The sequence below is a fragment of the Agelaius tricolor genome, unplaced genomic scaffold (genome assembly GCF_023055355.1).
Source record: "Agelaius tricolor isolate 1412-34295 unplaced genomic scaffold, bAgeTri1.0.p SCAF_38, whole genome shotgun sequence".
NCBI classification, from domain to species: domain Eukaryota; kingdom Metazoa; phylum Chordata; class Aves; order Passeriformes; family Icteridae; genus Agelaius; species Agelaius tricolor.
The window spans coordinates 4,861,491-4,881,535 of record NW_027269298.1 but is presented as its reverse complement, the minus strand read 5'-3'; the positions used below and the strand labels follow the sequence as shown (position 1 = coordinate 4,881,535).

Below are 20,045 nucleotides of genomic sequence, written 5' to 3'. Positions count from 1 at the left end.
TGGAAATGTGCAGAATGGAGCCCAGCTCTTCCAGGCTCTGTAAAGAGAGCCTGGGCAGACACAGTGGCATCAAGAAACAGCACAATGTACTCAGAAATGTCTCCCCTGTCTGCTCTCTCCATGAGTGAACTGTGTGAAACTGAAGTGCATTGCAGGCAGCAGTGTGGGGTGCTGAACAGCCTGTAGCTGGAGAGTGCTTCAGTCTTTATCTTCAAAGCTGTCCTGTCAAATACAAGGTCTTTTAAACATCAGAGGGATAAAGTTTCTGATTCTGAAGGGTTCGTTTTCCTCTTGGTTTTCCTCAATCAGAAGTTAAGCCCACCCGACCCCCACAGTAAGCTGGCTCTGGGATTGCTGCCCTGCTACTTGCCCCATGATTTGGGGATGCTTGGCTAGAGCAATCTTGATTTGCTCACTGTTTGTTGAGTTCAGTTTTCTTCATGTTAGTTCTTTCTTCCATCTTACGTCTTGAGGCTGTGGCTGTGTGGCAGTGAATTGAATCTTATGAACTTAAAAGAAAATTGTGGCTGGGACCTGGAGAATATTCATCTGTTGCAGAAAATGCTGAAGTCTGAACATGTGAGAATTGAACTAATGAGTTTTCCCCTCATTTCAGTCCCTCAGTCTCTTTTTTTACCATACCTTAATTGCAGTGTTTTCTGACAAAATAATCCTAGCTCCTAAAAAAATTGAAATGTGCATCTTCATTTCATTGCTTGTACTTCCTTCTACCAATATAATAAAATAAATTAAGACGATTTACAAAATAATGTGCCTTTCTGTCATCTTCCTGTCAATACATAAGTACTACACCGAAATCTAGCTGATTTCCAAAATGAAAATTCATTACATTTCTGGAAACTTGAACAATCAGCTCCGTGCATTTTAATTAGATTGCCTGTTTTTTCATTTATTACTAATACAGTCTTCTTAACTATGATTTATTTGTTAAACAAAGTGCCATAATCCGTCACTTATTCATCTTAATTTCAGCAAAATTAAAGTAGTCGCTGTTATATTACACCTAATTGCACTTGCAATGAAAAGAACGGAGATGTTAATCAAAATAAATTGAAGATAAACAATAAAATCATTAAATCTTTGCTGCAGTAAGTGTAACTAATCAGTTTTGACTTGAAGCGACCGAACACAAATAATGAATCTGTCAGTGAAGACGCGCTCATTAAATCCAGCCTGGTCCGCAGCCCCGGCCCCGCAGCCCCCGCGCCGCTCCGAGGCAGCGCCGGGCACGGGGCACCGGAGCCGGGCAGGGCCGGGCGGGCGCCGCACTCTGCCCTGGGAGAGGCGAGGATGAAACGCCACAGGTACGCAGGAGTCCTGCGAGCACCGCGCCAGCCACACCGAAACGTTCTTTGTTTTACTCAGCCACCAGCAGGGCAGAGATTAGAAAAGGGGGGAAAGGGAAATGAAACCCAGAAACTCAGAGGTAGCAAGCACTTGGGTTTCAAACTTACTGGAAGTATTAGTTTCATAGCAGATCAATGTAGTTGGCATTGTGTTCAACAATATATGTTAAATAACATGTTTTGCAGTAGTACGAAATACTGATTATAGTCTTCTGCTATCCCCACGGAGTAGGGACAATGCCTGGATTAGCAACAGAAGCTGTTCATGTCCTCATTGTCTTTCCACCAGTTACCACTTCTGGCCTCACTGCCTCATTACAAGGGGCAAAATGGGCACTCCGGTTATCTCCAAATGTGCTGTTACACTGGCGAGGAGTCCTGCATCTGAGCAGCGTGGTGAGCTGAGCTAGAGCAATCAGCACTTTCTACTTCAGCTTTTAAATTGTTTACTTAATGATTCCAGTTTCCCCAATGGAGTATTTGTGAGTAATCACTGGTTAGCAGGAATTTACATGGCAAGGAGCAATTTCTCTTAAAATAGTTTTGTGCGATACGCCTTTGTCTGCTCTGAGCCAGCAACTCAGGGCAGATCCAAAATACAGGCAGTGGTCCTTGCCTTCAGTCACACTGAGCAAAGTCATTATTTCTTGAACAGTTATCAGTTCCTAAACAGAAGATACTGTTCTGTATTTTTATGTTTCCCCTCCCTGTATTTTATCAATCATTTTACTTTACAAATCTTACTGTGCTTTTTTCTTATAATTTACTTAAGCAATATAATTCAGCTTTAAATGTTGATCAGCACAAAGGATGTCTGCCTGGCTCCTGGGATCAACATAACCAATTAACATTTTATAATGCTAATGCTTTCTCCTGTATTTTAAACAGTGGTCAGTACAAGTAAATGATAGTTTAACAGTTAATATGCTCTAGCTCAAGTATATTCGAGAGTTACACACATTTTTAAGCTTATTTTTTACTGTCTCTGGATAAGAAATGGACAAGATAACCCAGAGCCCTCTGAGCAGGAGGTCAATTTCAGCTCAGTTTTCTTTTCCTTTTCCTCCTTTTCCTCCTTTTCCTTCCTTTCCTTCCTTTCCTTCCTTTCCTTCCTTCCTTCCTTCCTTCCTTCCTTCCTTCCTTCCTTCCTTCCTTCCTTCCTTCCTTCCTTCCTTCCTTCCTTCCTTCCTTCCTTCCTTCCTCTATAGTTCATATTTGAATCATACCAAAAGACAATAACGATGGACAACAAGCCCCCAAATCCAGGGTTGGATGACTGCTAAGCAATTTTTTCCCTCTGTTTTTCTCATACTAGTGTGATTTGATAGCTGTGAATAATTACCCTTTATTTTTTTAATAAAAAGTCTAGCTGATGGACCTTTTTGTTTCTGTTCTGCATTTTTCCAGCATTTATAATGTTTAACTTGGGATTTGACATCTCTCAAGGTGCTCATTTGGAATGATTTATATGGGCTTTGTTAGTTCAGTGGCAGGTGGGTAATTCTAGAAATTAAATATTACCTGGTTTTTATTGATATAACTATAAGCACTTAACAGAAGTAGTAAACATTACTATTCCTAATTTCTAGGAAAGGTAATAAAAATATAAACTGGAAAGTGGCTAGCAGGATAGGAACCAGGTAATGATAAAAAATTACCAAAAGGATGGACCTGATCCTTCATTAGCCAAAAACTCCTAGAGACTGCAGTCAAAATCTGCCTTGAATGAAAATGATCAAGGGCTTTGGAGCTGTGGCCTGGATAAAGTTAATCTGAGGATCTTATTCCAGTTGCTTTCAGCAGGTCTGTAAAAAATATTCCCCAATACAAGTGGCACTAATTGGAGCCCGTGTTGGGAGGCCTTGCAGAGGAGCTCAGGATTGAAGGGCCCCGGCAGTGAACCCCCTCTGCTCTCTGGCAGTGAACCCCCTCTGCTGTGTGCCAGTGAACCCCCTCTCCTGTGTGCCAGTGAACCCCCTCTGCTCTCTGGCAGTGAACCCCCTCTGCTGTGTGCCAGTGAACCCCCTCTCCTGTGTGCCAGTGAACCCCCTCTGCTCTCTGGCAGTGAACCCCCTCTGCTCTCTGGCAGTGAACCCCCTCTGCTGTGTGCCAGTGAACCCCCTCTGCTGTGTGCCAGTGAACCCCCTCTGCTCTCTGGCAGTGAACCCCCTCTGCTGTGTGCCAGTGAACCCCCTCTCCTGTGTGCCAGTGAACCCCCTCTGCTCTCTGGCAGTGAACCCCCTCTCCTGTGTGCCAGTGAACCCCCTCTGCTGTCTGGCAGTGAACCCCCTCTGCTGTGTGCCAGTGAACCCCCTCTGCTGTGTGCCAGTGAACCCCCTCTCCTCTCTGGCAGTGAACCCCCTCTGCTCTCTGCCAGTGAACCCCCTCTGCTCTCTGGCAGTGAACCCCCTCTGCTCTCTGGCAGTGAACCCCCTCTCCTCTCTGGCAGTGAACCCCCTCTCCTCTGGCAGTGAACCCCCTCTCCTCTCTGGCAGTGAACCCCCTCTCCCGCCTGGCTGCGGCTCCCCCGGGTCACAGGCACAGCCCCGGGGGGATGCACAAGGTCGCTTTCCTGCTTTCCTTCACTGGTGCTCCACCTTTGCTGCAGGGAGAACACTGCCATATTCAGGCTTCTCAATGTATTACCTTCTGCTTGCTCGATATTTCAACTACCCTCTGGGGGCTGTTTTCGTTTGTTTGTTTTTTACTGTAAAGTGTTTTGGACATTCTTCAAGTGAAATACATTTTCAAACCAGAAGCATTGACCGTACATGGTGAGAAGCTGAATGGCATGCACTACGTATACAGTGATTAAGGGAAGAGTGGGGGAAGACTGCAGAGCAGGAAAGAGGGCAGGAATTCTGTTTAGTCCCATTTTGAACAGCAGATGATGATGAGGTATCTACGAAGACATTTCAAGAACACAAAGTGAGATTTCACTTTCACAAACAGGAGAAGACAGGTTCAGAATAAATAAGTGGATCTGACAATAGGGAACATAGGGATGATAGCTGAATCTGTTTGACTGTGAGATTACACCAAAATAAGACTGGATTGGAAGGGGGAGAAGGCAGTAAAAAATATAATTCCGCTAAATATCTTCAGAGAGTTGGAGATGTGATGTCAGGATGAAGGATAAGTGTAGAAATTATTATAGAGGCAACTGAAGAACCATGAAAAGAAAGGTCAGGGAAATCAAGAAAGACAAGATGTCAAAATCTGGAATTCAGTCAAAAATTCCGATTGATGAAATGTAAAGGCGGACAAAATTGGAATAGCATTTCTCAGCTTTAACAGAGAAGTCTGTGCTGTGCACAGCTCAGCCTGCCTTGGGTATTCACCTCTTAGAGAGAAGGTTTGTGTGCATGTAACACCATTGTCATTCTAGATCTCTAGCCCCCATCCCACAGCCAGGCCCACGGCCTTGTGCTGATGCCTGTGTGCAGCACCCACTTTGATGGGCAGCGAGTGACTTCAGAGAGCAGCACAACTGCTCCACCGACTCTGACACGAGGTAGCCAAGGGTTGGAAATAGAGGAGTTTCTCTAGAAACACAAGCATGTTCAACTGTATCAGAATGTAATTTTGAGCATAACAATGTAACATTATAAACTTGACAAAGAAATAGAATTAATTTGATTCCCAGGACCTCTCAGTTATGGAAAATTATGCAGACTTGAGCAACATGTACTCTCTCAAAAAACACTGCAGGTTCCATTTCCCCAAATGTTTTTCAGAATTTGGTAGGCTTTATTTCATTAAACTATCAGATTTAATACTGTTTTTTCCATTTTCTGTTTCTTTGCTGGTCACTGTATAACATCCTTAGGTTTCTTTCCAATCGTTTTTTGTTATCTAATAGATAGCCAAGTTAATGCAAAAACATCAGTCTCCTAAAGGTTCACCTCACAAACCACAGAATTTTGCCAGTTTGCTGATTCTGGAAACATTTTAGTCTAGAAGGACAACATTAGTAATGTTCAAACTGCAATCTTCTTAATTGTGAACAGCAGTGTATTCTACAGCAACCCAGGAGAATATCAAATGCCCCCCTCTATCAGTGGCCCATCTGACCCAGTGGCCTGTTCCCAGAAAAGATGAGTCCTACCAGAACACTCACTATGTCTCCCAGGGAAAACCCTCCTCAGCTCCAGGTAGCTGGGCCATGGCTCATTTCTCTTCACACGTGTAGGAGTTAGCAGGAGTTAATATCCTACAACTACACTGAGCTGCCAACCCTACCGAGAGAAAAAGGCACTTGCAGAGAGAGATGAATGCCCCCATTTTGGGGCAGGACCCCAGGCCATGAGGGCTGTCTGTCTGTCTGTCCTAGTGACAGGCTGGTCAGGGAGCCCAGAGTGCCCTGGCTCTTTGGTACAGCACAGCCCAGGTCAGCCAGGCCCCCAGACCCCAGCACACGCGTGCCTCACATTTACTGCTCATCCTACTGCTGGTGTCCCAGGAGACCATTCTTCATTGGAAATGAGTCCATTTGGAAACACTGGAACAGCTTTGCCTGTTTGGAGGTCACTATACTGAAAGGGTGGAGGAGCATGTCCTTTCAGAACAGGCCTCTGAATTCTGATCACATCCTGCTAACTTAAGGGATGGGCAATTTTGTTTTAATGAGTTTATATTTCTTATGTATATGGATCTCTGTGTTGACATTTCCAGATTACCCTTCATACCTTTTAGGGGATAAATGCTTTCTACTTTACTATGTGTACTGATTTTAATCAAATTGTCTGTTCTTGTTGGTAATTCAGAAATTTCTGTTTAAAATCCCCTTAGAATTTATTTATTTACTTTCCAGTCTTAGGACCCTATTTTTAATTAATTTACGAATTTGTTCCAGCACATCTTTTATTTCCTGTGTTTGACAAAACCTCTTCTATATTACATAACACAAGAAAATTTTGTATGTCTATTTTACCCTAAATTCTGTGTGGAAATGCTAATGCAAACAAGTCATTTACCTTTGTTTCAGTGTCACTGTATTCTCATTAGTTTTCTTACTTTTCTACCAAATAGCCCACTGGACTTATAAAATGTCTTGCAGGCTTGCTGGTTCTTAATACTTGAAAAAATCTTATTTTCATGTCAGGCTATCTGCTCCTCAAATCCTCTGTCATCCTTCTAATCTCCACTGGGTATCTTAGCCACTGTGTTTTATCCCTATTGACTTCACAAGTTATAATTTTACCTTCAGAAAAAGACATGTTTGCCTACACAATCTTGGTGAACCTTCCTGCAGCCCCATGGCTTGTTTTTGCTTGTCAGCATCCGTGTTTGTTTGGGATTATGCGTGCCTTCTGCTACCCTGTTATGGTTGCTCAAGTAGCCTCCATGCTGAGTCGAAGGATTTTAATTTCCTCACTTCTGACTTTAGGGTCTTTTTAACTAGCTTCCTCATTTTTTGTACAATCTCTCCCCTGAGGATGTTGAAGTTAATTATATTGTGGTCACTATTACTTAGTGGTTCAGCTTTACTTACTTTATAAACTAACTCCTGTGTATTACTTGAGAGGCTTTTCTTGACTTAGTTCTTTATAGCTCTACGATTAAAACAACTAACATATGTATCAAAACATTTTTTTAACATCCTACAGGACTAACTGGAAAGTCTAGAAGAAGGTGAGTACTTACAGGGGAATTAATAACAAGGACCAAGAGCATTAACCCTGGTGAAATACCACCCAGTCTTCATTAACTGTAAGAGCAGGACAGATCAAACCACATTTAACGATGGCTCCATTTAGAGGCAGCAGGACAGGAGCATACTGGTATCCCCACCGTATAATTTTAAATTATACCACAAAAGTGTCAGAACTAGACTCAAAAGAGCATTTCCAGCAGGATGTTATCCCCATTTTGGAGAAAAGAAGCATATTTGCTGGCTTGCAGTAGTGCCTGTTTAAAGTTTCTCTATTGAGTTCAGAGGAGGTTGGTATTTGCTAGCTCATGGTATCACCTCGTTATACCTTGGTCATGCATAGTTGCAGTAATTACACAAATAAAATTGACTTTTTGTGAAGTATAAAGTAAGTGTCAGTGTCTAGGTAAGTGCACTTTGGGTTGTGTTTGGTTTTTACCCCCCAAAATATAATGGGATCATTAGCATCAAAGAACTAATTAAAGTAACATTTAGAAATAAAGCACCACTCTTTATTTTTTCTTAAACAATGCCTACAGGTTCAGAAGAAAGCTATCCTGTACTGTGATAGAAGAATAATGCTCCATGTTTTAAAAAATTAAGTAAACTACAGACATCAGACAATATTAAGACAATCCCCAAGTTAGTATCAAGAATCTCTGAATTGTTAATATGACCAAGCTTCTTCCCCCACCAGGTCCAGGACATCACACACATCTTATTTGAACTTCTTGGACAAAATGGGACTACAAACAAGACTGGACAGATGTGGAACTTACTTACCCCAGTATCAATCAGGGCTAACATTACTGATGTCTTCTGAGCACCAAAGCAGGAAAATCAGTAAAAGAAATTTGTAGCCATCAACTCCATTTTATATATTTAAGTTCAGAACAGTTACTGCCTGCCTAGCACTAGCTGTTGCCAGAAAGGTGAGTTGGAATGTCATGCTTCAGCAATCATATGGAATTACACTCACATAAAATGAGTATAAATTACATAAGACTCAGACCCCTACTATTCAACCACTGTTATGCTTTTGAAGATTATAGAAATTTAAATATTTTACCAATTTTCTACATAGCAACATGAACTGAATCTTGATTTTAAAATTATACATTTCAATTTTGATATCAACACATACCTTCCCATTGTTCAAACAACCAGGTTACATTACAGAAGTGCCACTTGATGTTTTCTTAATAACAATTTAAAAATAATAGTTTATGACAACATGTTGTCTGATGACAACTTAATAAGTAGTGAGCCATCAATAGTTATCATGTTCCCCCATCCTGTGGCAGAAAGGATAAGCAATTCCTCCTTAGAAAAGCAGTGAAGCAGACACTGCTCGTGGTCTTTTGATTTATGGTGATTGTAGTGATTACATTTGAAGCTTGGCTCGAAATATGCTTTAATTTTATATCAAAAAGTTCTTTTAATTGCTACTAGAAACTCTGAAATTAGGATCCCATCAACTCTGTGAGATGGGGAAAACACAAAGAAAATAACACTGCCTGCACCAATGCTTCATATCAAGATGTTATTATTCTTATTTCTAGAATGAGTGCAACAAAATATAACATCATGTTTCAAATAATAAACATCACCAAGTTAGAAACACTGCATTTTATAAATTCCTTGTTCTTTTGTTCATTCATTCATTTGTTCACACCTTCCTCTCTTACTTCTTCTTTTATCTCTTTCTTTTTCCTTCCCTCCCTTTCATGCTCCTACCAGCTTAAGCTGGGCACTACTGTACAAGAGTTTAGTATTATCTGAAGTAAGTACTTCCCTCTGCTCCTACAACTTGTGTCTTGCTGTTCTGGATTTCTCCTAAGAATCCTTGTTCTTCCAGGCTCATTAGTAACTTAGAGGGACTTGAATGTGGCAGTCTGATTTACATCAGTGATCTTATTCCTTTCAGCTCAGGAGGGTTATCTTTTCTGTGACAAAGGCTATCACAGATATGAATAACTATTTTCATACTGGGCTTTTTTTCGTCTAGCTGGAATCACACCATCATAGATTTTGCCTCATAAATCTGACTTCACTTTATAGAGCAATAACGGTACAGTCAGCACTCTGCCATCACAGCAAGGTGAACAGAGAAGAGTAACTTAGGTCAGTTGCTTCTTTATTATTGGCAGATGAAATAGTGTCTTCAACAGCTTCAAAGCAGGAAGCAGGCAGGCAGTGTTTGTGCTGGGGAGGCAGAGCCGTTCCAAGGAGCCAGAGCCAGAGGATTTTTGCAACATGCAAGGATGGGTCTGTAAGCCCCAGAGTAAAGCAAACCACTGAGTAGCAACCTACTGTTATTACCTACCTAGTGTTAATTTAAAGCTGCTAGGGTGAAAATTTGGAGAATGAAATATGTGTGAGACAGTATCAGGTAGCAGAAACACAAGAGTTCTGCTGACTCTGGCAGACTGCAGGAAGAGGAGGATAAACGCTGTAAAGCCTATTCCATCTACTTAGAACTACATTTAAAAAAAAAAATGGGACCAATGCTGCAGAACTTTGTCAGTTCCTTTGAAAGATGGGCATTTCCTGTTTTTCAAAAGATTGGAGTGTTTCAGCAGTTTTCTTTACCTCTCCTTTCTTTATTTCACCTCCTGGTGTCTTTGGTAACACACACAGGTATGTTTATGGTGAGCTGTAACTCCTGTTATTGGCTAGTGAGTGCTCTGAGGTGAAGGGAAAGGTAAAAGCCTAACATGTTTACAACAGGAGGAATTTCTGAAATTAGAGAAGGGCTGTGTTAGATGATACAGGCAAACAGATCCAGCAGGTGGGTACACAAGTGATTATGGGGAAGATGCTGGCAGGAGACAGTGTAAAAATGGTCTCTGCACACACCAAATGTGAAACAACCAAAAAAAGGTGTCCACTCTTTTACCATAATATTTTTCTAAGCACTGACTTCCTGATGCCAAATGGGCTACTTCTCTCTTATGCAAACAATGGAATCAGTAAAGGGAAAAACCCCAATTTTTCTGATAGAAAAATCACTGCACAGTTAAAGACAAAGCTCAGATAGTTCTCATAGACTTTTTGCTAGTTTCCCCCTAAAATTAAATAAATGTTAATCATAAGAGATTCTGATGAGGAAGATGTCTGTTGAGAGACAGTAGCACAGGGAAATGTTTGCCATATTTAGATCTCCTTTCATTAAAAATGAAGAGGCCATTTCAGGTCAATCATCTTGAGCTCTTTTCTTTAGGGGAATGACTCTCCAGCATGGCTCATTACATTAAAGGATTTCACAGGCCTGAGTTATAGCTATTGGTATAATCACAGGTATCAGAAATAAGAATAGTTATTTCTTATTTCTTTGTGAATGGAAAATGAAAAGGTCATTCAGTGTATGGTACTTCAAACACTTGAAAGGGAAAGTATTTTACTGCTTGCTTAGCTTTTAAGAGGAAGCCTAGGGAGGGTAGAAGCAATGACAGGTAGACTGAGAGGAATACTGAGAAATTGTCTTAACAGCCAGCTATCAGGTTAGGAAAGCTAAACCCTGATAGAGTCAGCTCTGGCCAGGGATGTCAGGGGCATCAAGAAAAGCACCTAGAGGTACATTGATAATAGGAAGAACAGGGAAAAAATGGGTGCTTTCAGGCAGGGGATGGGGGACCTGGTTACTCAGGACATGGACAAGGCTGAGATACTCAGCGATGGTTTTGCCTCGATCTTCACTGGCACATCTTCTGTCCACACTGCCCTCACTGCAGAGGCAAAGGCAGGGCCTGGGAGAATGAGGAACCACCAGCTGTGGGAGGAGATCAGGTTTGAGACCATCTGAAGAGCCTGAAGGTGCACAAGCTCATGGGAACTGAGATACATCCACAGGTCCTGAGAGAACTGGTGGATGATGTTGCTGAGCCACCACACACTGGATTTCAGGAGTCAGGGCAATCCAGCCATGTTCCCCCTGAAGGGAAGGCAGGATGAGCAGTCTCACCTCTGTGCTGGGCAACACCATGGAGCAGATCTCTTGGAAACTGCTGAGGCACGTGGAAAATCAGGCAACACGGACCTGTGGGCAATGCTCAGCTCGATATCCAAGCACAGCCCAGTGCCTGATCCCACAAAAGCTGCTATTTTGAAGCAGCATCTGTGGCTGAGAAAACACTGATTTATTGGAGGCTGTGAGAGACTTCTACATATTTCCACATTCTTACACTCTTCCTTAAACATCTCCATTCTTACACTCTTCCTTAAACATCTCCTAGCATCCAGTTCTGGAGACAGAATGCTTGTGATTTAACTCTTTGGTTATGTTCTTGTAACTGAATTTTGGTGGGGATTTCCCCCCTTTTTTTGTTTTGATGTTTTCTTCTGTGTTTTCTAAAGATCCATTTTACTCCATGCAGTTACAGTTTCTTAACTTGTAAGGGAAAACTAGTGACTGTAACCTATTTCCATCCCTACAAACAGGTACTGAGGCTGATTTAAACATCTCTCTTGTTTCATAAGCGAATGTCTCTGAGGGTAACCAGATATCCTAAGAATGCCTGAAGAATCCCAGGCTGGGAGCATTAAGAACAGGCTTTTTTCTCAAGTACCATAGGTGAACACTTCTGGAGGCTGTTTGCCATGACCTGATCCATAACTCATGAGGCTCATTGTTTGATAACAACAAGAATTACAAAATTAAGGTTGATGAAATAACTTCTGCTTCACATCTAAAAATATCTTTAACAAGCTTTTCATTGGTTTCTAAACATGGGTAGAGATTTTCCTAATATTCATCCACTGACAAATTAGGAAAAATGTACATGAACATTATAATCAATATTAGTCAGATAGCAGGATATTCTCTTCCAAGGCATAACCTTTTAGATGAAGCTTTACTATTGATCTCTAAAGTCAGCATTTTTTCCCTTGCCACTCTCATTGGCTGAAATGTAGCAGGGAGAATCTCCCCAGTAAATTCAGGTTACATTGTGCTTCAACAGGGCTGTCACGGTGGAGCAGAAACAGTAACTGCGTTCTCATGTACATTTGTTGCTGTGAGTGTATTATATATTAAAATAAATATTAAAATAAAATACACAGGCTCAGCCACATTCACCAAATCCATCCTAGAGTATCAGACCTCTATTTCTAAGGCATTGAACTTAGATGCTCAGGTCAATCTGGAAGCATCCTAAGGCTTTCACCAAGCTTTTAATTCCTGGATTATTTTCTTCTGCCTGAAGTTTCCCTTCTGCTTCCCTTTTGTTTGCTACTAATGCTTCATCTCTTCTGGGAGGGTGATTCACAGTTAATCAGCTCATCTATTCTGAGCCACTCACACCCAGGGCTCCGCGGCCAGGCCAGCAGGCATTGCTGGGAGCCCTGGCTCTCCTCGGGGGCTGTGCTGTCCCTGCTGGCCTGTCACTGGGACACAATTACATCAACCAGCTGCAAACGGGGGGGCATCGGCAATGGCAGAAAATGGGATTTGGGCTATCTAATGAGCAGCTTATTTACATGAATACACCAGGTAAAGCAGGAGGAAGAAAGTTCTACAGCTCGGAACATAAATTATTATTAGGCAGATACAGAGAAAAATTTCCTGCACTTGAACAGGAACATCTACATTATGTTTAACATTTTTCCCCCCCACTTTCTTTTCCACAGAAAATACAGTTTTCACAATTTGAACAAATATTTAAATATTCAGTGGTTATTCAACTGAGATTTGGAATGAGTTCTCCTATTTTACTATCAACATTTGGGGAGTACGAGCATGTTCTGCATCGTGAATTCTGGAATACACCTGACTTTGGTTGCTCCATGGATACAAGATACAGTTAGAAAGCACAGTACAAATTCCATATTAGTGTCTGGTTTTGTCTTTTAAGTAGAAGAAATTCTGCACGCTCATCCTGTCCTCACCTTTCTGGTTTCCTCTGACTTAGCATTACCAGATTTACAAGCTCACACCTGTTTTATTAGGCAGTCTTTTAAACAGAGCTTCCATACACTGAATTTGCATGTTGCCAGACCCATTAAGTGTGTCTTCTTTAGCAAGGACAGAACCTCATAATTTTCCATACACATGCCCATTTATTTTTATTAATTAAACTCTTCTTTATTAACTGTGAATTTGATGTAGGTAACCCTCCTCCTGAAACACACTACAATATTATTTTTCAAATGTATTATCTCATGCTTATGGCATGACCCATGTGAGTGTAATATCTCCTGCTCAAAAGGTCTGCACGAGACCCTGGCTGAGAAACTGTTGATGAACAGACACCAACGTGAGGCTGCCATTATAATTCTTCCCTGGGGTAGGAAAATATGCTCATTACAAATCAGTAACCTACAAAATAGATATTTCACCAAGACACAATTAAATGAAGTTGCCAAATTCTATTTTTCCTGACATTTGATAGTTCCCACCCACTATCAGTTCATCCACCACCTCAGTTATCCAGTCCAGTTCACAGAATCCACCTTTTATATCTTGTTTTCCCCAAACTGGGCTGAAGGTGTCCTTCCCAACCACTCACCTTCTCTGGCAGAGGGTTTAAATTGTTCATTTGAACCACCCAGCCTTTTATTCCTTAGTATGTCCAGTTTAAAAACAATGAAATACAAACCAGTCTACTACTCTCACATACATGTACCCATTAAATATTTACTACATCTGTTCACATTAATAAGTTTACCTTTAAATCTTTAAAAAGCTCAATACACAAAACAGACCAAAACTAAAATTGTGAGTAGCTCTGCCTCTTAAATTTAATGTCAATCCATGTTCCAAAAAAGGAACATGTGATGAAATGTAAAAGTGATGAAATGCAAGAAATTCTGTTAACCATTCCTAAAATGCTGAGGGTTTTCCACATTGTTATTTTACACTGCATCAGCATGGCGTTTACCAGCTTCCTTATTTTTTAACTCATTACTGACCATAGGGTTTTTTTGCTTTTGCAACCGATTTTAACAATATTCCTGTAAACTCACCACCATTTGATGGTTATATGTGCAACCCTTAGTGCACTGTTTAAAGGGTTAGAATATCCTGTCTGAACACAGGAATTTTGGCTACAAAGCTAATTTACATGGATATGGGAATGACTGAAGGAGACAGGGAACAGCACTACAGATCAAACAACGACTCGGGGCTGGGGACAGGTCAGAACAGCACAGAACAGGGCAGGGCTCAGCGCCGAGGTCTGAGCTTACACATGGCTGCTGTGGCAGAGGATGTGGGTGGAACCTGTGGTGGAAGCACCTCATCTCAAGTACTCAAATTAGCACCAGAAACACTCCTCCTCATCTCCCCAAACACGTCTTTTACTTACTGTAACTGTGAATAAATCTTCCAGGACTTTTTGCATAGTGTTTAACAAGTTTTAAATTTATTATTTGAATGAGGGTGGTATGATTTTTCCTACCCAGGCTCTCTGGGGAGCAAATGGGATATTAAAGGATCTCAGATGGGATATATTCTCTCCCATCTTTCTAGCTAAGTTCTTCAGCCAAGCACTTGGTGTCCACAATGATTTGCACTTTAGACGCCTTTTAAAGACAAATTTTCAATTCTTTCATTCCTCACTGTAGATCATCCTCAACTCTAAATAAAGTTAAAAATTTCTACATTATACTAGAAATCCTCCAAACCTTCCTGAAAACTTCCTGTAAATCATGTTTAATGAAAGAGTTGGGTACCTGTTTGTTCCTGTTTGCCAACTCCAACACAGCACATTTCAAAAGCTGTCTATCTGCGGTTTCTGAGTCAATGTAAGACATGTTTTCAGCGGACTGCATTCCATTTCTGAGAAATCTCCAGTCCCCTTTATGACCTTGCTTGGCCTTGGGATTCTCTCTAGTCATGTTTTACCGTCTCTTCAGCCGCTTTGGTCTCCGTGCCCACAGTGCTCAATGTTCTGTCACAGCTCTGTCAGGCACCTCTCCCAGCCCCTCCCTTTGCCTCTTTCCTTTGACTTCTGCAATCCCTGGACATCGAATACCTGTTCCTGCCTGAGACTCCGGCCTGTGCCCATGGGGACGGCTCCCCTCTGCACGGGGGTTTCCAAGATGGGCAGGCCTGCTCCTCATCTGGCCTGGATATCAGTGGATATTCAGGGCTCGGGATCAAGCAGTGACGCGGTTTGGCCCCGTCAGTCCCGGCCTGGCCCTGCTGTTCCGTGTCACTCCAGGCCATTCTTCAGCTGCTAAACGCGGCGGGGCAGCTGAGGAGGCCAGAAAGGAGCGCGGCCGGTCCTGCCTGAATCCTCCTGAGGGGAGCGGGGCCGGTCCCGCCCGGGGTTCCCGCCTGAATCTCCCTGAGGGGAGCGGGGCCGGTCCCGCCGCGGGGTTCCCGCCTGAATCTCCCTGAGGGGAGCGGGGCCGGTCCCGCCGCGGGGTTCCCGCCTGAATCTCCCTGAGGGGAGCGGGGCCGGTCCCGCCGCGGGGTTCCCGCCTGAATCTCCCTGAGGGGAGCGGGGCCACTCCGCATTGCCGTTGCCGACCCCCGGCGCTCCCGGCCGCAGTCACAGAGACACAGGATAGGTCGGGTAGGAAGGCACTTTTTGGGGCATCTGGTCCAACCTCCCTGTCTAGACAGTCATGAGAACACATGGTACAGGATTGTGTCCTGACGGTTCTGGAATATTCCCCCTGAGGGAGACTTCACATCCTCTCGGGACAATCTGTTCCAGTGCTCGGGCACTCGCGCAGCGAAGAAATTCTGCCTCGTTTTCGGGTGGAACTTGCTGTGCATCAGTTCCTGCCCGTTGCCGGTTTTCCTGTGGCTCGGCACCACGAGCAGAGCCCGGTCCCTTCCCTGACGGTTGTCCCAGACAGGGACACATCGCCCGCCCCGGGCCCCGCCGCACTACAGCTCCCGGCAACCTCCGCGCTGTGACTCGGCCGGGGCGCCGCGGCGCGGGCCGGGATGGAGTGAGGGGCGAGCGGCGGACAGAGCGCGGCCCTGCGGCCCCCGCCCGTGTCTCGCTCCGCCCCGGGTCTATGCGGCCCCCCGGAGACCATGGGATCCAGGATCAAGTGAGTGCCCTCCGCAGCTCTCCAGCCCCGCTTCAGGCCCTCGGGAGAGCGAGAAGGGGACTGACTTCCCCGCCCTCCCTCCGCTCCGTGTGAGGCCGCGCGGGCGGGACCCCGGCCGAGCCCGTGGGCCTCGGCTTGGGCGAGAAGGAGAGGGAGAAGGAAGGGAAGAGAGCGCTCCCCGCCCCGCCGGCCGGAGGGACGGGCAGGACGGGCCGTCCGACCCCAACTCCGGGCGGGACCCCGGCGGGACCCTCCGGCCCTGCCCCAGGAGAGGGGCGAGAGCCGACCCTGCCTCACTCCGAGCCCGCTGCCCCTCCCGCTCTCCGGGCCGGGCGGGGAGCGCAGTGCAATGTTATCGGTGCAGGCCTGAGGGCGGGCGGGGGTGCTGGGTTGGGAACATCTTCATTGCCAGCACAGCCCACGCCTGTTCGGGGGTGTGGAGGGGTCGAGGGAGTACAAATTTCTTTGCCCCGAGTGTGCTGATGAAAGGACTACAGTCTGGCTAGTACATAGCCAAAGTACATTAGCAAAGGGGTTTGGGGGAAGGAGAGGAATGATGCAAGTGATTGATGTGCTGGGCCTGCAGATCCATGCCCTCAATGTTGGGGGTTTTCTAAAATTTTCATAAAATTGGTGGTTGATTTATCGGTAAGCCTTGTTGGTATGTTTGGTATATTCACTTTAAAAGTCTCAGTTTGTTCGTGTGCCATTCCAGGAAAATTCAGTTCCTCGGACACGGGTAGAGGAGTAATAAAGTTATTGCCAAGCAGGGAGTGCTGACATCTCTGTGTGTGAAAGGGTTACAGAGTGGAGAGACCCAGGTAGATCCTGTTTTATTCAGCAAGTGCTGTTGAGCACTTACTTTTCCTTCTTGAACACAGTGTTCTTCAGGTTTACATTGGGCTTTAACTTTTCACTTGTTTTGTTTAACTTGAATACAAGACTGGAGGGGACATAATTTGTGTGATGACACATCTTCATGTTCCCAAGCCCATAGGCTGGATAGATGAAAACACGTCTCTTCAGCCAGGCGTTTTAGGAAAATGTAAGTGAGTAATGAGTGTTTGTAATGATAGCACTGTGGCAATTGGTTGGTTCCAGGAAAGAATTAACCTTTCTTCCTTCCTTAAGCATACTGTGGGCATGAGTTTTGCACCTTTTTGGAGTATGTGTTCTCAACTGTTGCTGCAGAGAAACGAAAGCCTGAGAAACTGGTTAAACTCTTACAGTCAAATACAGGTAGAATTGAAAACTGTACGTATTTCGGCAGCAGAGCAGACTGTATCTCTGACTTGCACCTTCAGACCCTGCTGCAGTCACCCCTGCTTGGATCACTTCAAGATTATGATCCAAAATTACTTGTTATGATGACCTTATCTTTAATCTTTTAAGGCGTTGATGCTTACTTTAAGTGCAGTTTGTTTTGTGGTGCACACTGAATCCACAGGCTGTGTTTGCCATCTTTGGCTGTGTGGTTGCTGATTGGACTTCAGTGGCTTTGAGTAGACTTTGCTAAACGAGGATGTTATCAGGCAGCTGAGGTGCTCCAACTAGACACTGGTGTCAGGGAGATGTAGCTGTTAGAAATACTTAGTGCAGCCAGCAGAGTTTAGGACTTTTTCTGTGCTAAGTCTTTCAGTGTGAACTTGTCTTTCCCAATCACCAGAGTAGCAGAGGTAATAAAGAGGTAATAAACCCAGGTAAACATTGCTTTTCATTCTTCTTGGACTTTGTGAGAAAGCATTTTGTCCACTGGGTGATTAAGCAACTTTGCCTTGAGCAACATTTAATAAACTGCTTTTTTTTCCACTTTGGACAGAACACTGTGCCTGAGTAGTGTAAGGACAAAATTTCAAAACAGTCTTAAAATATATAGAGTGAGAGAGCCTGTCTGAGTAAGAGAAAATAATTTTCTGGTCTGCCTTTCCGAGCTGGATGTTTAATCCAGCAAGGACTTTAATGTTGGTAAGTAACTTCCTTATTGGGACAGGTTGGAAGTGTGAATGGGAGAACTGTTTGTTAACTGGGTAGGGTGAGGCACATCTGCTTTAGGGGTGCCACTGTGTGTGCTGGAGCCCAGGAAACACCCAGCAGTCTGGTCCCTTGCTTCCTGCAGTAGATTGATAACTCTGAGGGATATTAAATGTGCATGCACTGTGATAGACTCTGCACGAAACCTGGGCATGTCTGTCAGTTAGATTTCTGATGGGTGCATAATAATGAGTCATTTGAGTGAAAGATTGCTTAGAGAAAAGTATCAGGAGCTGCATCAGACTGAAGTGAAAGAAATCAAGGAGTTGCCAGCAGTCCTGTAAGCTTTTGGCTTCTGCATAGCTGCAGGCAAAAAAAAAGCTAACTTGAGTGTTGTGCTGGGTTAATCCTCTGTTGGGGCATGTCTCAGGGAGCGTGCCAGGCACTCTGGGCCAGCCAGGTGAGGTAGCACAGGAGCCTTGTTAACCTGCTGCTGTCACTGCTCCCGAGCCTCTGTACTCCAGGCTACAAGACAAAGGTTTTCTTATTTATTTATTTTAAATAATGTGTCAGTATCAATCTGTTCAGCAGAATGGCATTGCACTGTAGAAGCAGTTGGCATGTCCCTTTCCAGAGGTGGTTCTATTTCACTGGTGGCACAGTAGATGCCAAGTGTACATCTGAGAAACCTTTCAGAGATTTAACAGAACATTTGTTGTGTACTAAGATGAAATATTATCTACCTAGGGAATACCAGGCAAAAAAGTTAAATATATGGAAATTAATCAGGGCTATGGTTATAGTTTCTGAATTGAATTAGTGATTACAGGTTTCTGCTAATAATTTACTTTCTGCAAGGGTTGAGCAACTAAATCTTGTTACAGGACAACTAATTATCAGGCAATGTCAGACTCTTCTCTTATGCCTCAGTTCTTCAGCAGAATACTTTCTGTCATAAGTGCTATTGCATTTTCCTATGTGTACCAAAAATGCTCCTGACAGAATTGAAATAGGCTGTAGATATGTAAAGTATGTACTTCCAGCCATCCAGCTTCAGAGAAGGGCTTGGTTTAATTTTATTCTGAGTAAATCTCTTACAGTTTGGTAAAAACTACATTTTTTGATCATAAAAGGTGCATAAATATCTTATTTGAAATATCTTATTTCAGTGTAAAATTGAATTTCATATGGATTGCTTTGAAACGGATGTTATTTCTAGATCAGAGATTTGAAGCAATTCATACAATTTATCACAGAAGTATTATTTTCTCATACAGCCCCTTCCTAAGTTAGTGTTTACAGAGAAGTATTGCATTTCCTTCTGAAATTACCTACTTCTCAAATAAGTGAGGTACTATGTCTCTTTGTACCTCTGTGTCCTATGTATTTTTTAAAATTGCATCTAATTGTTCACTTGGTGAGTGACCATGGGTCTGTAAGTGATTTTTGGGAGGAGGGAGCACTTGGTGCGTGTTCAAGGCTCTTGTGCTGTGGAGGATTGCTGGGGCTGGGGTTTCTGTGCAACTCTCAGGTGACACTGGGCTACAGAATGCACATTTCTGATCCTGTTTATGCTGTATTTGCAAACTGTATGAAGTTTCATAGAGAGTTGTTTCCTTAATGCCTCTGAAAAGTTATAAAATATCTACAATCCAACAATGACTTCATTCTCATACTGAGGTGTTGGTTGTTGAATGCAGCCTTTAATACTGAATTTCTCACTGGGGAAGGCTACTTTAATTTCACTGTTCATAGAAATAAATGGACATTTGTCATGGAAAATTAAAATACAAAATGTGATGTCTTTTTGTCTGAAAGGTTTGGAATATAGTCTGTGCTCCTGCCAGCTGTGTTACCCAGTGCTTTCACTTAAGAATTTGAACTTGGGTTCTAACATAATACTAAAAAGGTGTTTGTTGTTTTAACCATTAGCTGTAAAAATATAAAGTTTATAAACTTTTAATTAAGGAAACAGGGTGCTAAAAATAAAGACACAAACAAGGAGGGTATGTATGATAAGGCTGCCCAGCCATGTGTATAAAAGG

General features: G+C 43.2%; 1 protein-coding gene across 4 annotated transcripts in view; it reads left to right on the top strand.

Moving 5' to 3' along the window:
* The first annotated feature begins 15,866 nt into the window (after positions 1-15,866).
* The window catches only part of DENND1A (DENN domain containing 1A), a 150,820-nt gene continuing 146,641 nt past the window's right edge, over positions 15,867-20,045 (top strand). For 2 of the 4 annotated variants that reach the window (XM_071454134.1, XM_071454133.1), the window contains exon 1: positions 15,874-16,029. In XM_071454134.1, coding sequence (XP_071310235.1) covers positions 16,013-16,029 — 17 coding nt within the window. In that variant the 5' untranslated portion in view covers positions 15,874-16,012. Of the gene's footprint in view, positions 16,030-20,045 lie in introns of all 4 variants that reach the window. The other 2 variants (XM_071454131.1, XM_071454130.1) reach the window with 2 other exon arrangements.